The sequence below is a fragment of the Camelus bactrianus genome, chromosome 9 (assembly GCF_048773025.1).
Source record: "Camelus bactrianus isolate YW-2024 breed Bactrian camel chromosome 9, ASM4877302v1, whole genome shotgun sequence".
NCBI classification, from domain to species: Eukaryota; Metazoa; Chordata; class Mammalia; order Artiodactyla; family Camelidae; genus Camelus; species Camelus bactrianus.
The window spans coordinates 28,797,958-28,820,575 of NC_133547.1; the positions used below are offsets into that span (position 1 = coordinate 28,797,958).

Below are 22,618 nucleotides of genomic sequence, written 5' to 3' on the forward strand. Positions count from 1 at the left end.
AGAAAAGAGACAGAGTCGACCGAGGTTTTAGGTTCCACGAGAGATGTGTTTACACAGTGACTTACAGGAAGGGACCAGTCAGTTCCACCTGGGGACGGCGATGGTGACGCTGAAGCTAATGTTTGAAAGAAGACAAGCCTATGATCATGAGGCTGAGAGCAGTGTTTGCGGATGGGAGGGGAGAGCCAAAAACTCCAGGTGGGGGGAGGGATGTAAGGAGAGATGGCAAGAGAGACTGGAGAGACAGCCGGGCAAGAACAAGCCCAGGGATCTGGGGGAGAGGGAACGGGAGGAACAGCTGGTGGAGAGGCAGTTTTGTGTCAAGTGAACACCTTCTTGTTCGATCTTGTTAATAATTTAATAATAGTCATTATTCAAATATTTACTGAGTTCCAGCTCTGTGCTTGGTACCATAGCTGCAAAGCCTCTTCTAGCTCTCTCCGGTGGAGGTGGTAAATAATGAGGGTCTTGTACTCCCACCCTCATTTTAGATGCCACCTGCACCTCTCAACAGTGCCTGCCCCTGCAGGAACCCTCCACGTGTATCTGGCCACCAACTGTCTGACTGATGTTGCCACAAACTATAAAATAACCTTCTCAGGGCTCCCTCCCCCATTATTTATTCAAATTCACATGGACTGTTCCTGCCAAAAGAACCAGAAGAGACAGTAAATTTATCTGAATGGAAATGTGAAAACATTTCTGGAGAAAAAGGTCACAGACCAAAATGGCAAGTATCATCTCACACACACACACACACACACACACACACACACACCCCACTGCTTCCTATGCCAAGCAAGTTCTCCTAATTTCTCAAACAACAAGTAACCCTTCCACTTCACGACTGGCCTCGGCCCTGCCAACCCAAGTTCAGGTCTGAAGAGACTTCACAGGGGAGACTGGACGCACAAGCAGGGCTGCAGAAGGTATGCCTCCAACATCTCCCACCAGCTGTGGTTGGTCTGGGAGTCCCTGGCCCTTGATCTGGTGCTTAAGAAATGGAATCAAGGTCTTAGCCAGCAGCCAAGAAGATTCCAGATACATGAGGTCTTTGTTTGGATTCTCAAGGGACAAGATATATGTCTGTCCTGTAGGACTGTGCGTTATTTTTTCTTAAGACAAAGTAAAGCCTTTTAGCTACTAAAAAAGTCTTGTTTGAGCAGTATTTGCTGCTGCTTTGGATCCAGTGGGTTAATCAAACAGATGCCTCTGCCAGCACACAAAAGGAACGTTTTATGAGCTGAAACTTTCGTTTGTTTTACTTTCTCTGATTCAAAGAAGACCATCTGAAACAGACTCGCAGACGCAGGAAACAATCTTATGGTTGCCGGGGGAAAGGGGTGGGAAGGGATAAATTTGGGAGTTTGAGATTTGCAAATGTTAGCCACTATATGTAAAAATAGATAAAAACAAAAACAAAACAAAATCTCTTCTGTATAGCACAGGGAACTATACTTAATATCTTGTAATAAACTTTAATGAAAAAGAATACGAAAACGAATATATGTACGTATATGCATGACCGGGACATTGTGCTGTACACCAGAAATTGACACGTTGTAACTGACTGTACTTCAATTAAAAAAAAAAGAACAAAAACCAAAGAAGACTATCTAGAGAGCAGTATTGACTTATAAGCTGAGAATCTACCTAACATGGGTAAATAGATAGTCTTAGGTTAAAAGTGTCTTTACAGGGGTGATGTGGCCTCTTGGAGCCGCGGGAGGTTCTAGAGTGAGTGAGGGATGAGCTGCTGTCTTGAAAGCATCCAGACAGAGGTGAAAAGCAGATGAAGCAGTGGACAGACAGTGAGGGGCCCACTGTGTTTAACTGTGGGCTGCTACAGGAAATCCAGATTTATCCAGGAGGGAAGTTGTTGCTAGGCAACTGGGGGACTGTAGATTTGAAGCATGTTTGTTGCAACCTGACAGTTGTGAAGCATCAGATGAAAAGAGAGGAAGCCAGCTTCAGCAGTGAGGGGCAACCAGGAGGGGACACCCTGAGTAATAGGAAATGCGTCATGAGTGGAGAACTCAGACTAAATCACTCAGAGCAGGGGGAAATGCCAAACTGCCTCTACCGGCAGAGGTCACAGACACATGCTGCCTGCCAGGACTGGAGGGGGCTGAGTGTCTGAAGGGGAGGGTGGTTCTGGGGTATGTGAACAGACAAGTTATGGGACTCTCTGGCTCAACAGAAGCTGGGCCTTTTTCTCTCCGCAGTGACTCCAGTCCCGGTGTTTGTGGTTGATGAAAGCAAAACTGAGTTTGGCATCTAGGAGCAGTCAAAAGATCAGTCCATGAGACAGACCTCTTCCTGGTCTGAGGGTCTGAGGGAGGAGAATGTCCCCCCTAAGTGTCTGAGGTGGGCGTTTCTGGGAGGGGCAATGATGGAGGCACGGTGGGGGCCCTCCACAAAGCAGCTGCATCCTTGCTTTTGTAAGAGCAAAAATGCTGTTTGTTTCAAAGTGCTTTTTCATCTCTTCTCTAAGGTGAATTTCACCACTGGAGCCCATGAGATACATAGAAAAGGTCTTGCTGTCCCAACTTCACAGATGGGAAGGCTGAGATCCTTTTAAATGACAGCAAGAAAGGGGTAAATGCAGAGCTAGGCCCCAGTCCCTGGCCACCAGGAGATCTTTGTGGGCCCCGGCGGGCTGTCCACCCTCTGGTCCCCTCACTGTTGGGTCCTGTGCTCAGGGGATAAGCTGATTATAAGGAGAGTTAAGGAAGAATCCATGGCTATATTGAGACTCTTTAGGAATGGACATATATGAATGGTCGGTAGGGAAGAAATTTTAAGGCAAACTCTCTTAGCCTGGGATCTGACTTCAAAGGCTCCTTAAACTTCCCCACTGCCCCACCCATGTGTCTGTGTGAACTTACATTTCTCTGGGGAAAAGGTTTAGAGCTGTTGTCAGATTCTCAAAGGCAGTCCTAACCCATGCAAAGATTAAGAACTACTGTTCTGTAGAGATAAGAAGTGTCGGAGGCCAAAATCCTTCTTTAAACCAGTTTTCCTTAGAGAAAGCCTGATGCCAGCACACTGGCACTCGGTCTGCTTCTGCTGAACAGAGACCAGACCTGGGACCCGTCATCCTCAGAGCGGCCTTCGTAGCAGCTTGTTTGTGTCCTAAGCAACTTTGGTTTTGACCTTTCAGTCTCTGTTCCTTTTAAATTCATAAAAAACCATCTGATTGGTCATGAAAATAAGCCCTGGGCTCCTCATGCCTGGAGACTAAAGGAAAAGAAGGCAGGCCAGCGGCAGTCACGTCCACAGGCCTAGAGTACGTTTAGTGCACATTAATGTTCTCTCTTCTATTTCCTTTTGTTTCTTCTTTTTCAAAATCAGTTCACCAAAATTGTGAATTGTAATAGACACACAGTTGTGTAGAATTAGGAAGAATAAAACTAACGCTGTAAATCAACAATTCTTGTTGTGGCTTAATAACTTTCAAAAAACCAAAAAAAACCTATCTTCTGGTTTGGTTTTGTTTTTGCTCAATGGCCGCTCTGCGCCTCCCTCCATGCTGCTGGCACTGGGCACCACTTTTTTCGCTTCTTCGCTCCCCAGAATGGGAGGAAGTTGACAGCCCAAAGATTCGGAAATCAGAGGGGAGAGGAAATCATGACGTTGGGTCACTAATGGGACCTTGTTGTAAAACCCTGGGGACAGGGGGCTTTTCCAGAGAATTTTGACACAGCAGTGTCACCTGAAAACTGAAATGCATAGTTGAAATTAAACAAACTGCAGCGAATGATCCCAGAGAGCAGAAACCATGGCCAGCTCGCACTGGGCAGGGGCAGTCCACCCACATTTATTCCCAATGATTCAGGAATTCAGGGAGCAGAGCCAAGAACAAAGCAGGACATTGAAAAGAGCATGCAGTTAGCACCTCCGGGACCGGCCTTTCTTCTGCGGAACTCAGTGCTCAGCCACCCCATCGTCACAAAGACAAGGGCAAAACGAAGTCAGAAAAGTAAAAACCGTGACAGAATACTAGATGAGGAAAAGGAAGGAGAGCTGAATCACGCAAGTCACACTGGAAGCGACTGCAAAGGGGAGAACCGTGGGCCAAAGTGCCGGGGAGGCCAAATTCCTCTATCAGCAGCCATTGGGAAGGGGGCGGGGAGGGAAACGCAGATTTCCCAGCAGTGTGGCAGGTCTTGGCACCCGCCTCGGTTCCCCTGCTGAAACTCCACAAATAAACACGCAGAGCTGGAGGGACAGATTTGCTTCTCAGCAAGATTTCAAAGCTGTGCTCCAGGGTCGAGGGAAAACAGGAAGGATCACAGAGGGAGGAGGAGGAGGGGGAGGGACACATGCCTTGGGCCAAATCAGATGGGAAACAGCCCAACCTCTCACCCGAAACCGACACACCATTTTTTATGAGGTGTGAAACGTTTCAGGTAGTGTTGGCAATCACGGTACCCTGAGCCCAGGTCTGAGCAGCTGGGTTTCAAGTTGGGGGCGTTAAGCCCGAAAAGGCCACAGGTGAAGACAAGCTCTTTCAAACTGTCTCAACCCAGGTGAAACCGAGAAGGGCTGAAAGTCCTTGGAGAAAATCCAGCCAACTGGCTGCTTGTTTTGTTCCCAGACCACCTAGGTCACTGGGCACCCAGTGTGTGTGTGTGAGTGTGAGTGTGTGTGTGTGCGTGTGCAGGCAAGAACGTACATATGGGGGTGGGTGGGTGGAGTAAGGCGTGGGCACTGCATTTGGATTATTTGAGCATGACAACACTCATTTCGGATCTCCAAGGGGCCGAGGGAAAACACAGCTGGCCCCAGCTGGCGCTGTCTCCAATCCCCCTCCCCACGTCCCTTGGCTCCCGGTCCTGGTCTGGAGGTTACACTTCTACCCAGCACGCCCTGACACAACAGGGCAGGTGCTGTCACAGTGGTTTACGGACATGGCCCTTCTGTCTTTGTTAATGAGCACCAACTTGATATTTACTAAAGCCTTATTTACACACCAGTGTATGTGCACACGAGAAACAGCCCAGGAAAACAGAAGGCGCAGCCTTCCCTGCACAGGACCTAAGCATGGCTGCCCGCCAGCCAGCTGCAACAGCCACCTCGGCCCGGAGCGGCCCCTGCCCGGCCGTGACCCTCGGACAAGGTTGGAGGCTCTGCCTTGGGCTTTTCTGTGCCTGCCTCAGGGTTGCTTTTCTAAAAGCACTGACAGGATGGGTACAGGAGTAATAAACGCAGGAGTCCCATCTTACTGTCTGCAATTCCTTTTAGGTTTCCTTCTTAGGAACTTTTTTTTTTTTTAAATGTTTAGCCACTCGGTCCATCTGTCATATGGAAAAGCACATCTCAAGGGCATCAGACAGGGTGTTTGTCCCCTTGCTTGGGGCCCATGTGTCCTGTCTTTGTCAGGTCCTTCCCCACAGAGACAAGCAAGAAGGTGGGCAGGCCGGGCCACACATCTCCCGGGTGAGCCTGCCTCCTGCCAGGGCTTTGTCCTCTACACTCTGGGCAGCCTCTGGGGTCACTCCCCAGCTTTGTGATGGGGACAGCAAGCAGGAAGCATCTGGCCGTAGGGGTGATCGCATGGAAGTGCTTTGAAGCCTTGGGGCATTTGGGCACCATTATTACTGTGCTTGGTCCACAGAAACCAAGACTGTAAATAAAACTCCTATGTTGTAGGTCAGTGATTCCCCGGCTGGACATTAGAACGATGTGGGAAGACTTTAAAAATGCTAAAGGCATCCAAATCAGAATCTGGGGGGCGGAGGAGTGCCTAGGGGGCCAGGGTATTTGTAGCTTTTAAAGGCTGCCCAGCTGACTCCGTGTGCAGCCAGGCTGGGAACCACCACTCCAGGGGCCAAATGTTGTTGATGTTGGTATTGCTAAGCCTCAGTGCTGTGACATGGCCTGCTTGCTTGTCTCGGGGTAATTGGGAGTTCAGGGAGGGCGGGAAGGCCATTGCTGGACCCTCGGCCTCAGCACAGTGCCCAGCCCAGTGCAGGCTGGAGGGCACGGACGTGTGGGCACGGGTGGTGAGCAAGTGTGTAGGACCCATCTCGGGTCAGTGAGGGTGACTGGCCAAAATTCTCCTCTGGCTTCTGAACTCTGACACTTGCCTGAGCAGCGTGTAAGGGCAGAAAGAAAGACATTCTGGTTTTTCTTGTCTGATAAGTAAACATTCTGAAGCCAGTGTCCTGAGTTTTGGGTCCAGTCCCTGACAAAAAGGGTTGCCCAGAACCCCCTTTCTCCTGCTACATCCAAGCCATCCTCCCAGAATTGCTGGTCGAACCTCAAAGGCACATTTACTGCACCAGGGGCCAAGGTGCTTCAAAAAGAGGTGTATGACCCTGCCCCTTTTCTAGTGACCAGAGGGCTATCCCAGGCACCCAGGGAGCCTCCAGCAACTCTGCAAACAAAGGTACCGATCGCCCAGCTGTGCGGGGGTCCAGCTGCCCAGAATAAGGCTCCTTATCACCTACGCACCCTCCTGGCTGATTCTGAAAACAAGCTAAGATGTTTATCTAAGATCCAGTTCCTCCTTGGAACTCTGGACAGAGACGTTTGAATGATAAGGCTTTTTATTTTCCCTGCAGAAAACTTTTCTGGGGCCTTTGGCTCCCAGTGGTGGTGGTGTCCAGAGGTCTGACCCCTCCTACCCACTCTGGAGGCACCCCCCCCAAAAAAAGCTGGAAAAATCATGGAGTAACATTCCAAGGAAAAGTCACTCGTTGAAATGGATGAAGTGTGAACTCTGCCAGAAACTATAGGGTCTTGTTTTATTTTGTTTTTAAAAGCCTTCAGCTTGCTTTTTAAGACAAGCTGAGAGTGGGTTTTCTGGGATTTCAGAAAGCAAACGTAAAAAAGGCAAAACACAAATTCCTCAACCAAGTTCTCAGTGAGTGACACTCCCTGCAACACAGTTCCAGAAATTAAAATGTAGGCAAAAGAGAAAACACAATTCATGTATGTCACTTCTCTGAAGGATTCTAATTTTGAGTTTTTCTTAAAGCATGGCCTGCAACGACCTCCATCACATTCACCTAAGGTATCAGGGCAGATCCTGGCGCAGCCCCTGGGGGCAGGGATTTGGAACTCGCTTCTTTAGCCAGCCTCCCTCATGGTTTTCATGCTCTCTGATGTGCGAGAACCACTGCTCTACGCGACCTTTATATAATTCCCCCTCAGCTTAGCCTTCTAGCAAAACAGGAGATATGATTGGGTCCCAAGAAGCCTGTCTGATGCAGTTCTGAACGCAGCACTGAGCTAGATCAGGCTTTTCAAATTTTTAGAAATTTTCTGAGATTTTCTGTTATATTTTTTCTATCCAGAAACAGCGAGCGTTGGGGTCAAGAGCAGACCCACAGGAGCGAGCAGGAAGTTCTCATCCGTTGACATCTATTAAATGCTTTGCATACATTTTTTATGTATCTTTTCTGCCACTCTATAGAGCACTGTATTTGCTTTACAGGTGAGCGATGGGGCAAGGAAAGGTTAACCATCTTGTCCATGATCACCTAGCTAGGATGTCAAACCAGGGGTCACACGAGGCCTCCTTTTCCTTTCCAAGCTGCCAGAGGTGGTGGAGAGGGCTTGGCCCACACTTGGGGTGGCCCTAGACCTGCCACAAGCACATGTCTAGTGTGGACCCCAAGGGTGACTCCTGGATGCCGGGGCCGCTAGTCAGAAGTGCTATCAGCTGATTCTTGGGCCTTTGGGGCCTGTCTGGTCTTGAACAAGGATTGTCCTGAGCATCAGGCTCATGCGCCCCCCACCCGTCAATTTGTGAGTCTCCGAACGCCTGCCGCCAGGCCCCGCTGCGCCAGGAAGTACCTCCTGAGGGGCGAGCAGCCGAGTGTCTCCCTTACCACATGGAAGAGCTTGAAGAAGTCCACGTTGGCATACAGTGTGTCCTCCATCCACTGCAGGGCACCCTGGGAGAGGGAGCACAGGGCGCCACGCGCCATCTGCCCGCCGCGGCGCTGGGGGAAGATGAGGAAGCGCTCCAGCAGGGCCTCGCTGCAGGCGATGTCCTTCAGCACCAGGTCTGGGACTCCGTGTGCAAACTGCAGGGAGGAGAGGCAACGCTGGAAACCTGCCCGCGGTCAGGGAGCGGCGGCCCTGCAGAGCCGCTCTTGTCCTAACCCACGGAACCCGTGAACACGCTGTGCGGCACGGCGAGGGAACGAAGATTGCTAGTCAGCTGACTTTAAGACAAAGAGAGTATTGGGGGGGAGGGTACATAGTTCAAGTGGCAGAGAGCATGCTTAGCATGCACGAGGTCCTGGGTTCAGTTCCAGTACTGCCTCTGAAAGTAAATAAATAAGTAAACCTAATTACCTCCCCCTGCAAAGAAAAAAATTAAAGAAAATAAAATAAGATAAAGAGATTATTTTGGATAATTAGGTGAGCCCAATGTAATCACAAGGGTCCTTTCGATGTGGAAGAGGGAGGCAGAAGACACAATGTCAGGGTAGTCGGACGTGGGGAAGACTGGACAGGCACTGGAGACCTTGAAGATGAAAGGAGGCCACCGGCCAGGAATGCAGACAGTCTCCAGCTAGAAGCTAGAAAAGGCACCACTATGGATTTTCCTCTTGACCCCTCAGTGAGGAGCACAGCCCTGCTGGCACTTTGACTTTCAGATTCTGACCTCTAGAACCACAAAATAATAAATCTGTGTTGTCTTAAGCCACTGGGTGTGTGGTAATTTGCTACAGCAGCCGTAGAAAGCAGACACACTCCTAAGCCTCATTTCATTAGAGGGACTTCACAATTTGAGCCATCCCTTCTTAACACACAATGCCGAGATACCGCCGGGACCTCCTCCCTGGAGCGGAGGTTGGGGGTGGACAGAATGGATTTGAAATGATGGCAAATGACCACCCCCATGCCTCCTTTCTCATTGGATTTAGCAAATAAAAACACTGGATGCCCAGGTAAATTTGAATTTCAGATAAACGATGAACAACTTTTAGTGCATTCATGTCCCAAGTGGAGCCCAAGTGGGACACGCATACGCTGAGAAAGCACTCGCTGCTTCCCTGAGGTTCAGATTTAACTGGGCGCCGACCCCGGGAGAGCCCGCACTACAGCTGCCAAGGAGCGCGGGGACAGCGACCTGTGAAGCACGACGCCCACGACGGCGACTGGCCTCCTGGCCTCCTGGCCCCCTGGCCTCCTGGCCCCCAGTCTGTGGACAAGACCCTGAGTGGCATGAGCAGGATGGGCTCCAGAGCATCGCGGGCCTCCGTGGCCCCCTCTGGGGGGAGGGGGAGGGGGCAGGCCCGGCCTCTGCTGCCCTCCTTCTGGAACCTGTCAGGCCCCGCACGGCAGCCCAGCCCCTGAATGAAGTCCAGGTCCCAGCTGGTGCTGAGCTGGTGCGGCCGCCTTCAGTCTCACGGACCTGCAGCTGGGCGCCTGTTCCAACTGAGCCCTCCTGCTTTGCTCGCACCTCACTTCTCACCTCTGGGCAAAGCCTCACCCCAGCTCTCACCCCAGAGTCTAGAACATCTGAGGTGCAGGGGATTAAGGAGCTCGTTTTGCCCAAGGCTCTAAGATTCCGGAGAAGGGGAGTGCCGGAGTGGGGGCTCGGTGACTGGGGAAGGCCACACAACAGGCTGGGGGGAAGCTGGGACACCAGGAAGGTGTCACTCAGCCATTCACTGCTCGCTCACTGAGCTCTCGCTCTGCAGGGAGTAGGGTAGTTACTGGGGATACACAGGGAATAAGATGAATTTTCTGCCCTCCAAAAGCTCCCCAGCTAGCTGGAGATGCAGGCACTTCAAAGCAGTAGGTCCCAGATTGAATGCAGTGAAACCAGAGCACAGAAGAGGGAGTGTTAAGAACTGCTAGTGAAAGATAGCTGGTGCTTACTGAGTGTTTATTACGTGCCAGGCACTATTCTAAGTGCTTTATGGATATTAATTCTTTTAACCCCCACAGTCGCCCTATGTAGTAGGCACTTTTATTACCTCCATCTTACAAATGAGGAAACAGAGGCACAAAGTGGTTGATTAACTTGCCTGAGGGCACACCGTTAACTTGCTGAGCTCTGAAGCCGAGCTTGTGCTTAACCATTACCTATTAGCTTTCTACTGAGCAGGGGAGGGTAGGGGGCAGGACAAAGAAAAGGGAGTTTGCACACCATTTCACTGAGGAGGCAACGCTGGAGCCGGGCCTGCAGGAAAGTCCAGGAGTTTCCAGGCTGGGGGCGGGGCGGGGTGAGGGACAAGCCAGAGAACTGTAACGGTCTAGTGATGCCCCAGATGGGGAGAGGGGGGTGCTGCTGTTCCCTTCGGAACTGTGCTCAGACAGCAGGCAGAAAGGCGGAATATCCAGTCCTCCTGGTAAAGAACAAAATTCCATGTTTAAGGAGGGTAATCAATCAGAGAGCTGCAAGCCACATGTGACTGTTTAAATTTAAAGTAATTAAAATTAAATAATATTTAAAATTCAGTTTCTCAGGTGTACTAGCCTCATCTCAAGAGCCCACCAGCCACTATAAATAGCACAGAGGGAACACTGCCGTCATGGAGGAAAGTTCTAGCTGACAGCGCTGTCAGGGAGTCACAGAGCTGGACAGAGGCCATGACAGAGGTCAGGAGGAAGGCACACAAGGCCACTGGGCTGAGAAGCCGGTGGGCATGGAGGCAGAAGGGAGGCTGGGTCCACGAGACTGGCCTCAGCAAGCTGTTCCCTCTTGAGCTCTGGGTTTTGTTGATCAGGGAAGGTTCAGCCAGTCCGAACAACACTAAATAAAGCCCCATGTCCAATGACTGTGGCCCCACCTCCTCACACGAAGGGCCTCAGCCCAGATGCCAGCAGCACCGCAAGCGGAGACCCCAGTGCCACGCAGGCGAGAAGCTGCAGAGAAGTTTCCCCTCAATTCCTGCTCTTATCTCCAGCTCCCTTTCATTACCACCTGGAAGTCATCACAGGCATTTCCAGGGCTTGAGTCTTATGAGCTGAAGAGAAACCAGAGGGGAGAGTGAGCAGAGGATGCTGCCCACCCCTGGGCGGGGAGAGGGAGGGGAAGCCGGGCGGGGCCAGGAGGCCAGACCGGACCCCAAGGGCCTCGCCAGGAGTGCGTGGCCGCCAAGCCTGGGCACCGCTGACACTGGGGTCCTGACACACTGCCTCAGGGCTGACCCTCAGTTCCCATCAACTAGTTTCGGTGAAAACCTCAGGTTCTGAGAAGCCAGAAAAGCAGGTATGTGCTTTCCCACTGCTGCACAGGAAGCCAGCTTGAAAATCCCCTTCGATGAAGCCAGCCTTAACCAGGCAAGCGGGTCCTCTCCCTCCTCTGGGCTCAGACAGCGCCCTGTGCAGACCTTGCATGGTGACTGCACTGGCCCTGAAAACCTCTGTGAGGCCTGGCTCTCCCCTGGAGTCTGGAGAAGGCGCAGGCCCGGCCAGGAGAGGGGAGAGGAGTGTGTGTGCTTCAGCCCTCGTCTCTTGCTCGTTCTCACTGTGTTTACCACACAGAAACCCACACCCCCAGCATGCTGGCCCAGGAGCCTGTGAGACCCAGACAGGAGCAGTGGGCCTCACCCCTGAACTGTCAGAACCACCTGGAGGGCTTGTGAAAACAGAGGTTGCTGGTGGTCTGCGGTGGGTCCCGAGAACGTGCTTTCCTGACAAGCTCCTGACCTCGCTGATGCAACTGCCATCAGACTCTGAGAACCGTGGAGGGAAAGAGTGACGCGCGCTGTGTTAGGAACGAGAGGGCCTGGACTCCGCGCGGCCTGGGACAGCTCTGGCTCTGCTGTGCGCAGGCACTCAGCCTCGGGCCCTGCACGTCCCCGTCTCTCTGACCCATCTCAGATGAACGAGAGGAACACAGGCACTGACAGGTGTGAAGTCACACTCTGGTGGTAAAAGTGGTCTGAATAAACGCAGGAGATTATGAAAACAGACGAAATAGATCTGACAGGGATGGCAGGAGTCTTCCTGGCACAGCCTAGAAGCGGTCCGGGAAATCAGGCTCCACGCGCTGCCCTCACCAGGCTCTGTGACCCCCAGGGCCACCGCGGCGCACTCGGTCCTGGCTCTGCCTGTTTCTTGGCCAGGACTCTCCTCTCACAGGCACCCTCATGGTGCCTTCTCTCCACCTAGATCTGCTCAAATACCGCCACCTCGGGGAAGCCTTTCCTGAGCGTCTCATTTAACGCTGCCCCCTACTCCCTCCCCAACTCCCCCCGCCTCCTGACCTTACCAGGCGTTCCTCACCGCCCCTCTCGCAGCTGGAACCCCTGGAACCTGACTATGGCCCGCCGCCCCCGCTCTAACGTAGCTGCCGGAGTCAGGGGCTTCCCGTACTGTTCTGCCGTTCTCTAGCCCCTAGGACACACTACATACTTGATGAATACGTGGATCAACCTCCGTTTCCTCAACTACAAACGGAGTGTAAGCCACGTGACCTCTAAGGTTCCTTCCAGTCATAAAAATCTGAGATGTTTAAAGTGTTGCCAGGATTTGCGCCGCTTCAGAATCCTATGATGGGAAAGCTCGTCATCGCCAGTGACGCCAGGTATTCTTCTGTGTGTGGCATGAGTCACAGACTCTGAATGTGGAAGCAAGAAGGAAAAGACCCAAGGTCTCCCGTGGCTTTCTCAAGCTCCGTGCCCACTCCTGCCCTCAGGGACCACTGACCAGCGCCACCTCCCTACCTGCTCTGGACGGACTTGGGAGTTGACCAGCAGGTAGACAACCGAGTCAGACAGACCAATGTTCTTCACAAGAAACAGTGTCAGTGTTTCCTCATCCTTTAGGATGTCCCGAATTCGTATTCCTCTTCCTGTGTATGAACAAAACAAAAAACAGGGTGTTGAAGGGGAGATGAGCCAGAAGAGGGGAAATCTGGAATTAATCGGAAAGATTTCTAATTGACTCTCAGAAGAAGGCTCTGTTCGCAGGTGCCCTGGCAGCAGGTAAGGGTCAGGGTGCCTGCCAGCAGGCTGTCGCCAACACAGTCACAGCACTTACTGCTGAAGCAGATTCAGTGAGAAGGCATAAAGGGGGAAAAGGTTAGGTCAGGGTTGGGATGAGGGTCATCAGAGGCTTTGTGGAGTTGGTCTTGGACCATGGGGTGGGGGTGAGGAGAAATTTTGTTGCCCCTGGAAATATTTGGCAATGTCTGGAGACATTTTTGGTTGCCAGAAGTGGGGAAGTACCAGTGGGTAGGGGCCCGGGATGCAGCCAAATCTCACAGTGCACGAGACAACGCCTCTTCCCCGACAAAACAAACATCTGGTCCGAAAGGCCGGCAGCGCTGAGGCTGCAAAGCCCTGCTCTAGAGCTGGGGAGACACGAGTTCCGTCCACGCTGCCGTCCTCATGGCGGGGAGGACCCTTCCTGGTGTTTCTGTCATCTCAGCGGAGGCTCTAAGCTCAGGGCACAGACACGGACTAAGACAGGTGCGGCTGTCTGGGGCAGGAAAATCTTCAGGTGGGGAAAGGGGGATGCCCGTTGCCTGGCTTGCAGGCTCATGTCCTGACCAGCCCAGCCGCGTTCTCTCTGCCTCCACTCAAAACCTGCCGGAAGCAGAGATTTCTTATAAAAAGGCACAAAGCACTCCCAGAACTCTCTGTGTCTGGACTTTCCACATCTATCTCTTAGCATTGTCGTGGGAATGCAAGGTGCTTAGCTCCCAGCTCAAAAAAGGCTTGTTCTGATTGCTTTAATAGTATGCTTACCCTTCCCCAGGGACTCACACCCATCTTCTCCACCTGCTTCCAGGCACAGCTCTCAGCTTCAAGCCGGCCCCTGCTACAGTTCATGAGGTGCCACGAGAGAAGCGAGTGACAGGCCCAGATAGTTATGGAACCATTTCAGCATTAAGGGAAAGCACCTGGGTTGCGTGAAAATGCTCGTCTCTCTATCCCAACTTCTCTGGGAGCCTGGTTGACGGCTTATCTCTGTTCCTCTTGAACTAACTCCAATCATCAACCCTCCCTGCTCCTTCCAGGTTCTAACACCTCAGCGCTCCAACTGCTCCCTCCCACTTTCTCCCCTCATCAGGCAGCCAAGAGGCCTAGCCTCCTGAGTGTCTGACAGCCATTTCTTCACGTTCAGGCTGTGACTTCTCTGTACATCCCTGGTCCAGACTGATGTTGCTGCTAACTTCCTCTGGAAAGGAGATGGGCCAACCACAGGCCCGCCCAGGCAGCTGGGGCAGGGGAACCAGCCCTGAGGTTCCACTGCACGGCAGCCCCTCTCGCCATGATGGGTGCCCCTTAGAGTTGTACCATTGCGTAGTCAGTCCAGTATCACTACCTTTTGCATCGGAAAAGGCCAAAGCCTTTAGGGGGACCTGAATATAGCTGTCCCTTTTATCTTCAGTGGGTAGATTCCAAGACCCCCAACGGATGCCTGAAAGCACAGACAGAACTGAACTCTATTTGTACTACGTATTTTTCCCTGTACATACATACCTGTGACAAAGTTTAATTTGTAAGTTAGGTACAGTAAGAGACTATCTGAATTGCCAGCACCCTTGTGCTTTGGGGCCATCAGTAAATAAAGAAAGGTTTACGTGAACACAAGCACTGTGGTGCTGTGATAGCCGACCTGATCACAGAGACTTAGGTTAGTGAAGTGACCAACGAGGGGGACACCTAGACGAAGGGAGGGTACAGGTCTCCGGCAGGAAGGAGCAGGAGGATGTGCGATTTATCACTCTACTCAGAACGATGAGCAACTGAAAATTTAGGAATCGTTTATTTCTGAAATTTTCCATTTAGTACCTTTGGGCTGTGGTTGACCACAGGTAACTGAAACCACGGATCGGGGGACCACTCCAAGGGAGCAGTTCTGGGAGGTGCTGTTCTATTTTATTCTTGTCTTCCCCTCTTTTCCATAACAAATGTCCTGTCATCTACCTTTTCCTTCCCCTGGGGTGCCAGCTTGGTTGTTCTCCAAATCATTTATTTGTAGACAGCATTGCAGTGTATCCTCAGCCTCCAGCAACACCCCCCCACCCCCAGCACACACACACACACGCACGCACGCACACACGCACGCAGAGTCTCCTGAGAGCAAGGGGCAATGGGTCCTGCTTCTCTTGTACTCCCCGTCACGCCTACGATGGTGGGCATAGTGGTGTAAGCCCTTGAAGTCCCCTCTATCTGACACCCAGCATTAGAGCCTGACATGGAATCAGGGTCTTGGTAAATGTCTGTGGAACAACAGGAGACACTCGGTAAATGCCTGTTGTCCTGACCTGAGCGTCAGGACCCTACCTGGCCGTTTAACTCGTCCTTGTTCTTTAACTCCCTCACCTGACCCTACATACAAATACCTCGCTGGGGAGAAGGGACAAAACAAGGGAGCCTGGGAGCGATTTCGCCCTGGCCCAGTGTCCCGCCCAGGTGCCTGGGCTGCGGGGCCCCTGGGAGAAGGGGCAGGAGCGTGCTGGCCCAGCGCACCTGAGGAGGGGTGGGGAGAACGTGGGGCCCAACATGTACGAGATGGCTGATAGCAGACAGAAGCCCCACTAGACTCCTGAGGGAGAAATGTGAACTGGGGGCCTCAGGAAAGAAAAATAAATGTGGTCTAAAATGTGGTTCTTCTTGTTCTCTGCCCTGGGAAGACTAGAGGCTGGAGGAGGGGGCTGCTGAGGCCTGGGGGTGGAGGGGAGCTGTGGTCGGGGTGGGAGGGAAGGCAGGAGAATGCGTGCAGCTCAGGGGAAGAAGGTGCTTAAAGATGACTGAGACACCGCAGAGCCGGCTTGGGGGGGAGAGCGGAGGGCTGCCCGGCTGGTCTCTTACCATTAACCCTCCTCTGCTGAGAATGCAGCACCACAGGTTTGCTAGGAGGGGAAACTGCCCGGGGTCACCGCAGGCATCCTCTCCCAGGTGACTGGGAGCCGACAGGCAAAAGTGCACACCAGCAACGGCCCAACATCTGGCTTTCAAAGGCTTCACCCTCCACTGCGGCTGTGGGGTAAGGAGGCGGTGCTCGTAGGGAGCGAGGTCCCCAGGTGGCCCCGGGACAGACCCCGAAGTCGTCTTCAGTGCTGGCGCGGGACTTCAGTCCCAGGCCTGCAATTCCTTTAGAGCCTTTGTCCCTCCAAGTGGGGACAGTCCCCTGTCCCCTCCCATGGCCACCAAGGCCGGAGTTCTGCAGTTTGGAGAGCCCTGGCTGACCTTTGCTGACCCCGTCTCCTCAGACCTGAAGCTGCCCTCGCAGAGGGAGTGGACATTCTCCCACGGCCTGAAGGCCAGCAGAAGGGGCGCCTGCGGCCGGCTCAAAGCTAGCCCAGCGTCTGATTAGGAAGCAGAGATTTTGGTTCTCATATGCAGGCTAGAAAGACCACAAAAGACTTTGTGGTTTGAAATGGCTTCCTTTATTCTTCCTCCCAGCCGGACTCCATCTCACAGCCAGACAACAAAATGAAACGTCTGCGGGGTGGACGGGGTGGACGGGGTGGACGTCAGTCCCGGGCTGGCCAGCCCCTGCTCCCCTGCTTGTTTAACCCTGGGGGACATGCCTTCTTGCTGGTGCGGCCCTCTACTCCCGTTACTGTGAAGGTGCTGGCTGTGCACACACTGTACGAGGCCCTTCAAGAGGGAGCTAAGTAAACTCTCCCACCCGGGGCAGCAGGGAAGATGGTGTTTGTGATATGGCTTTACCGCTGCGTAAAGTATCTGCATGACCATTCTGAAAGAATTTCAGTGCGGTGAAATAGTCTTGACAGTCATCTACTCACACTCCTGTCCTTTGTTACTCCAAAGGGGAGAGAAGGGAGGAGGCGGCCGGTTGGAGGACGATCAGGTCCTCCTTGGACAACTTTCCCCTCCTGACCCCCTGTGCTCTTTGAAGCCCCCCTGCTTCCCTCCACCAGCCCAGATGTGGTATGGCCACTGTCCCCTCAATCCTCCCGCTTCTGCCCTGGGAGCCCTCGGGGAGGGCACTGCTCTGACCTGTCTCTCTGTCCCCAGGGACCAGCACACTTCCTGGCTTGGTAGCCACTCACCAGACATCAGATAAAAGCTGACTAAACTACGTAGGGGAGGGGTCCTAGGGGGCTGCTGCTCTGTCCAGCCTCTCCTGCCCCCTTGTTCCCTTTCTTATCCTTGTCATCCTCTAAGATCATCTTGACAGACCTCCCCAACTTCATCCCAGTAGCAGACATCTCCCATCAGCTGCAAAAATGCTTCCTTCGCAGTCTCCGAGCCCCAGCCCTAAACAACCTTCCCCACACTGGCAGCTTTCTCCCAGCCCCAGGATGCAGGAACTCCTGGGGTCCCAGCAGGCCCTGTTCCCTCCCAGACACTCATTTGCCTCTCCAGGGGGATGGGGTCCAGCTGGTGCCCAGGCCCCAGCATGGCCATGCTCCACGGCCATACACAGGGGAGGCTACGTGGATGTGGCAAACACACAGCACCCACTTGTGCCTAAAAAGAGATGTCCGAGTGGGTATTAGGGTTGGGTTTTGTTTGTTTCTGGCTTGTCCCCTGGGGAGGAGCGGCCTGGACTCCATGGGGCTCTCCTCCCTGCACAAACTGAGCGTCCATCCAGTACCTGGCCTCTCATTTCCTTTGTCTTTCCATCACATTAATCTTCACCTCTGCTCCATTTCAACCACCATGGCCACACCTGGGGGCTTGATCTCATCTGTTCCACATGCCTCTGAAATCCTGAATTTGCATACTTCACATTCTGACCATAGCTGTCAGTCTCTCCGCCTTGCTATTTCGCAGTCCTTAAGCAGGGCCGTGGAGCCCTCTGCGACCTCTCTCTGCTGCCCCTCTGTTTCCCTGGGGCAAATGCAGTGCTGCTCACTTCTCATTCGTCCTGTAAACTGGACTGAGCTCAGGCAGGCCAACCACCTCCCTCAACCCCTGGCCTCCCGCACTCTCCGTGGCACCTCCCTGCCAGCCCCCCGCCCTGCACCCCCTACTCGGCACCTGCTCTGCCTCAGGGCCTGGGATGCTGAACGTTACCAGAAGAAACAGAACTGTACATATTCACGTATGGTAAACGTACGCTCTGACCCCCCTGGCTCCTTGCCGCTGCCTGGAGTGGTTTCCGCGCAGTCCTGGGTAGCTCGCTCTCCAGGACTCTGGGAAAGTGTTCCACACCTTCACCATGCTCTGCAGACTCCCCCCTCTGCTCCAGCCCTTCACCTGGCCTCACACTCCCCAGAGCACCGTCTCTCTCCACATCCTCCTTTCCGTCTCTGGGCTTGCCTGGGATGGGACCTTTCCTGCCGTCCTTCCCAACTTCCCACCTTCAAGTCTGGCAGAAAGAGGAGTTCATCCCAGGGCAAACCTCATGCTGCCCCTACAGCGCATCCCTTCCAACATCCTCTAGTATGTTTTCCCACCAAATCTCCCCACTCTTTCCTGTATCTTCAGTCTCTCAGATGAATGAGGCAAGTGAGAGGCAAGTGATGCTGAAGAACGTTGAAGCCCATCTCACCTGCAATCCTCTCGGGGTGCATCCGGAGGGTGTTCATGAGTTGCGACAAAGTGCGGAGCTCTGTCCAAACCTGGCCGAGGTGCTGCCTCTCTGGTGCATCCAGGAGGAGCTCTTGAAAATCTCGATACACCCTTGCCAAGCTGCAAGAAAGATACAGCTGTCATTTTCATAATAATAATAAAACAATACCTTGTGTAATTTTTTAAGATACCACCTAGCTACTACATCATACATCCTCACAATACTGCCAAGGGGAAAGGAGAAAGGTATTTTTACTTCCTTGTACATATAAGATAGTAGACAGGGGCGGTGAGCAATTTGTTGTCAAAAGCCTTCCACCTCTGGCAGGGCTGGGTCCCTTCTCTGTGTGTCCTGTCCCAGGAAGCCTTAAACAGCACGGTATTAGGAGATATCACTGGAGGTTCTTCCCAGTGAGCACCCCCTTCCTTGAGTAACCACGGATTCCTCCCCGCACGCGTGCACACACATACCAAGGCTGGCTGGACACGGAGAATAACGCCAGTCCAGGCAGATGTGCTCCCGGGGACCTGAATGGTACTCAGGGATGCTCTTCCAATTGCCCAAGCCGAGCCGCTGTGAACAGGGCAACTAGCACCAGCCCAGCCACTGAGAAGCAGCGGCTACTGGTCCACGGAGGGAAGCAAGTGGAGTAGATGCCCAGAGGGAGGAGGGAGCTGGGCGTGCAGGCCCAGGAGCAGCCCCCGCTGGGCTCCGGCCCGTGCCCCCTCCCTCGAGACCTGCCTTACTGCCCTTGGCTTTTCAAGAAGGTCTAGTGTCCAAACCATCTTTCCCTCTGGAGCTCAGATGTGCTTAAGTGCTTTTCTGTGCCTGGCAAGCAAAAGAACCTTGAATAAGCCAACATTCACCCATAATGTGTGTGTGAAGTATGAAACCCCGATCTCCTGCTTCAAATGCTGAGCAGAGCAGGAGTCCCAAGTCCCCGCCCTCCCCAGCTCCCACCCCACAATCTATAGACTCTGTCAGTACGGTCCCACCACAGCTCCGAATAGCCTCCACCCAAATGTCTCCGACACCCCCCTGATCTCACCGTGCGCCCCATGGGGTCTCTCTGGATGGGCAGGTGTTTCTTCTCAGCTACCTCAAGGAGGCTCGAGCCAAAAGCATAGGTCGCAAATTAAAGCTTCCAGTGTTTGCAGCCATGGGAGCCCAACTAAAATGTCATCTGCTCACTTTCCCAGGAAGATGAGTGTTTCCTGTCCCCTCTTCTATCTTCCTGTAACCCGGGGGTCAGCAAGCATGGACTTGTGAGCACGCAGTCACCCTCACAACTACGCAACTCTGTCATCACAGGGCCAAAGCAGCCACAGTCTGTTCCCAGTGGGAAAGGCTACCTCTGAGCTTTAAGCTGACTTAGCAAACGTTCTTTTTATTTCAGTCAAAGTGCAGTTTTGTCCTAGAGGAATTATATCCAAAGCTCCTCTAAGGAGAGAATTGGAGTAACCAAATACCTCAGTTTCCATCCGGCTTTGTGCTTATACAAGCAGGTGAAGCCATCCCCAAATGAGCCCCTGTTGGTGGCCGACGGATGTAAGCCTCACACACTGCAGCTCGAGGGCAGCCCAGGGGGCGATGGGCAGCCCGTCCTCATCCCTGAGCCTCTGTCTGCAGCACATGACACATCAAGTCCCCCTACTTCTGCTGACAGGGACCCTCTTCTTGTGGGATTTGACTTGAAATTTGACCCCAGACCAAAGGTTATTAGCTTGGAGTCCGCGAGTCCCCTGCAATCGTACGCACAGCGTAACGTTGTGTGTGTGTGTGTGTGTGTCTGTTCTTCCTGGGAGAGGCGCTGTCAGTTTTCATCAGCTTCTCAGAAGGTTCTTCAGAGCCACAAGTTAAGAACAACTGCTCTCAAGCGATGCCCTAAGATTTTGCTGCCTGAGGGAACTGACGGTATTTATGACAGAGGATTTGGAAACTGCCTTTTCCTCCCAAGAAGAAAGCTTCACCTTGTAAACCTGCTTTCATTCACCCTCACGAGGACCCCGACATTCTTCTTAGCCTTTATATGTCCAAGAAGGCTTTTAAAGGAACAGGGGTCTGTCAGAGTTGACCCATGGTGGAGAGTGATAGAAAGAAACAGAAGGGGAACTGAGTTTTTTCTCCTCCAGTGACTCCGCCCAAGCAGCTGGATGACCTGGAGGCAGTGGGCCCCTCTCAGCAGAGTGCTGACATCAGACTCCCAGTCACATCTTGAAGATATAAGGACCAAGAAATCACACCACGTGACCTGAGTCTGATGCTCCCCACCCGCCAAGTGCCCCGACAGCTGACAGAAGGCTCCAGAGAGGAAACGCACCCTGCGTCTCCGAGTTTAAGTTTTCGGCAAGCCACAAAGACACTCGGGCAGCGTTCCACGGTCTGTGAGCCCACACGTGGGCTCTGGAGCAAGATGAGAACAAAGGGTACACGGCCTCCTCCCCGTGTGGTGGGGATCGCAGCACTTACATGGAGTTGTTGTAGTTTGACACAATTCCAGGAGATTCTCCTGGGGTGGGACTTTGAAAACAAGGATTGTTCACATTGCAGAAAATTCCCTGGAGCCACGGCAACATTCCTGCTGAGGGCATCGCCTTGTTGGGAAAATGGCCTTTAAGACAGGAAATGAAGGCAAGGAGTTACTCACTGACACCAAGTGGGATGCAGGGCCTGGAAGCTGGAGCCGCTGCAGGAAGGAGCCCGGCCCCTCTGGTGCTTGCCTTCATTCATCAACATTTGAGAGCAGGAGCATCTAATACATGCCAGGCCCTGTGCTGTGTGCCGGAGACAGGGTGTCTTCTCTCAAGCTCCCAGTGTAGCGGGGAGAGGGACAGGTGTCCTGCTGGAGGCATGGACGGAAGCGTGGAGGGGGAACAGAGGAGAAACACATGGTTTTGGGAGGGGAGAGGGGTGGAAGGATGTTAGCTCAAGAAGCCTCCTCCAGCTGCTGGTGCTTGAGGAGAAGAGGGTCATCTAGTCCTTCGACAACTGTGTACTGAGTGTGTACCTCTACATGCAAGAGGGACGTAGGTTATGGGCTCCTTGGGGGGGGGGTGAGGTAAAGAAGCAAGGGTTAGATGGACAGGAGGCTGATTCAAAACCTGGGGCCTGGGACTCGTGAACAAGAGGGCGAGGAGCAGGAACCAGGAGCTGTGGCAGCAGAGCTCATCCTGGCCAGAAACCAGACGAAGGCTTTCTTTGAGGGACAAAGTAGAGAAGAGGCACTCACAGCCTCACCCTATGTCCCAGGACACCTCTGGGGTCTGAGAAACACCATATTATTAATATACTATTTTATGCCCTTCTCCTCATTTCTCTTTAGCACCATGTATAACAAATCCCTAAATTGTCTCCATACTTTTTTAAAGAACTCATTCATAATTTGCTCCCTTTAAAACTGGTAAGAGTTCAGGGATAGGGAAAAAAAAATGAAAACAGAAACAAACAAAAAATAATTACACAATTCTTCAGTAACCACTACAAGTATTTGTGTAGAATGTGTAAGATTTAAAAATTAGTTTGCATAATGCTGATAAATCTCTGTTTCCTGCACTGTAGGCATGAAATGGTGATAAGCAGATCCGATCCTGGCACCACCAACCCTCCAGACCTTTCTAAACAAATGAAGCAGACCTCCAGGCCTGCCAGGGCTCCCCCTGTCATGCTTACATTCGTGTTGGCTGTAGAGTGGGTTGACATTCCTCAGCCAGATCAAGACCAGGAATAAAGATAAAGGCCACACCAATTCCACCACAAAGCGAATCTGGAAAAACAAAATGAAAGAAAGGCCAGAGATGTTAAGAGATTACTGCAGACATACCCAGAGCAGACACACTTCACCTCCACGTGGTATATTTACTTAAAGGACTCCCTTCTTTTATCCCATCTCCCACACTACCTCTACTCTGATATATTAGACTAACAAGACATGGTGTCCATCTAGGGTCCACTCTGCATTTATTTTAGAAAATTGCAATGGCCCTGGACTTTCATCAAGAATCATCAATATGTACTTCAGTGCTCTTCAGATGTTACTGTGCACAGGAATGCCAATTCTGACTCTGTAAGACCCCACCAGACCCCGCGCGTCTGACAAGCTCCCAGTAATGCTGATGCTGCAGGTAGTAAAGGTCTGTGTGTAACCTCTCCTTCTGCAGATGAGGAAACAGAAGCCCATGAATGGCGGGTGACCTGCGCA

The 22,618-nt window shown here is 52.5% G+C and overlaps 1 protein-coding gene across 6 annotated transcripts in view; it reads right to left on the reverse strand.

Annotated features, from left to right (window-relative positions):
* The window catches only part of ABCA4 (ATP binding cassette subfamily A member 4), a 126,132-nt gene that overhangs the window by 96,365 nt on the left and 7,149 nt on the right, over positions 1-22,618 (reverse strand). For all 6 annotated transcript variants that reach the window (XR_012509109.1, XM_074369987.1, XM_074369988.1 and 3 more), the window contains exons 2-6: positions 22,090-22,183; positions 20,890-21,031; positions 18,400-18,539; positions 12,645-12,772; positions 7,842-8,039 (exon numbers count right to left, since the gene is read on the reverse strand). Coding sequence is in view for 5 of the 6 variants with exons in the window: in XM_074369987.1 (XP_074226088.1) it covers positions 7,842-8,039; positions 12,645-12,772; positions 18,400-18,539; positions 20,890-21,031; positions 22,090-22,183 (702 nt within the window). In the remaining variant the exon portion in view is untranslated. The remainder of the gene's footprint in view (positions 1-7,841; positions 8,040-12,644; positions 12,773-18,399; positions 18,540-20,889; positions 21,032-22,089; positions 22,184-22,618) is intronic.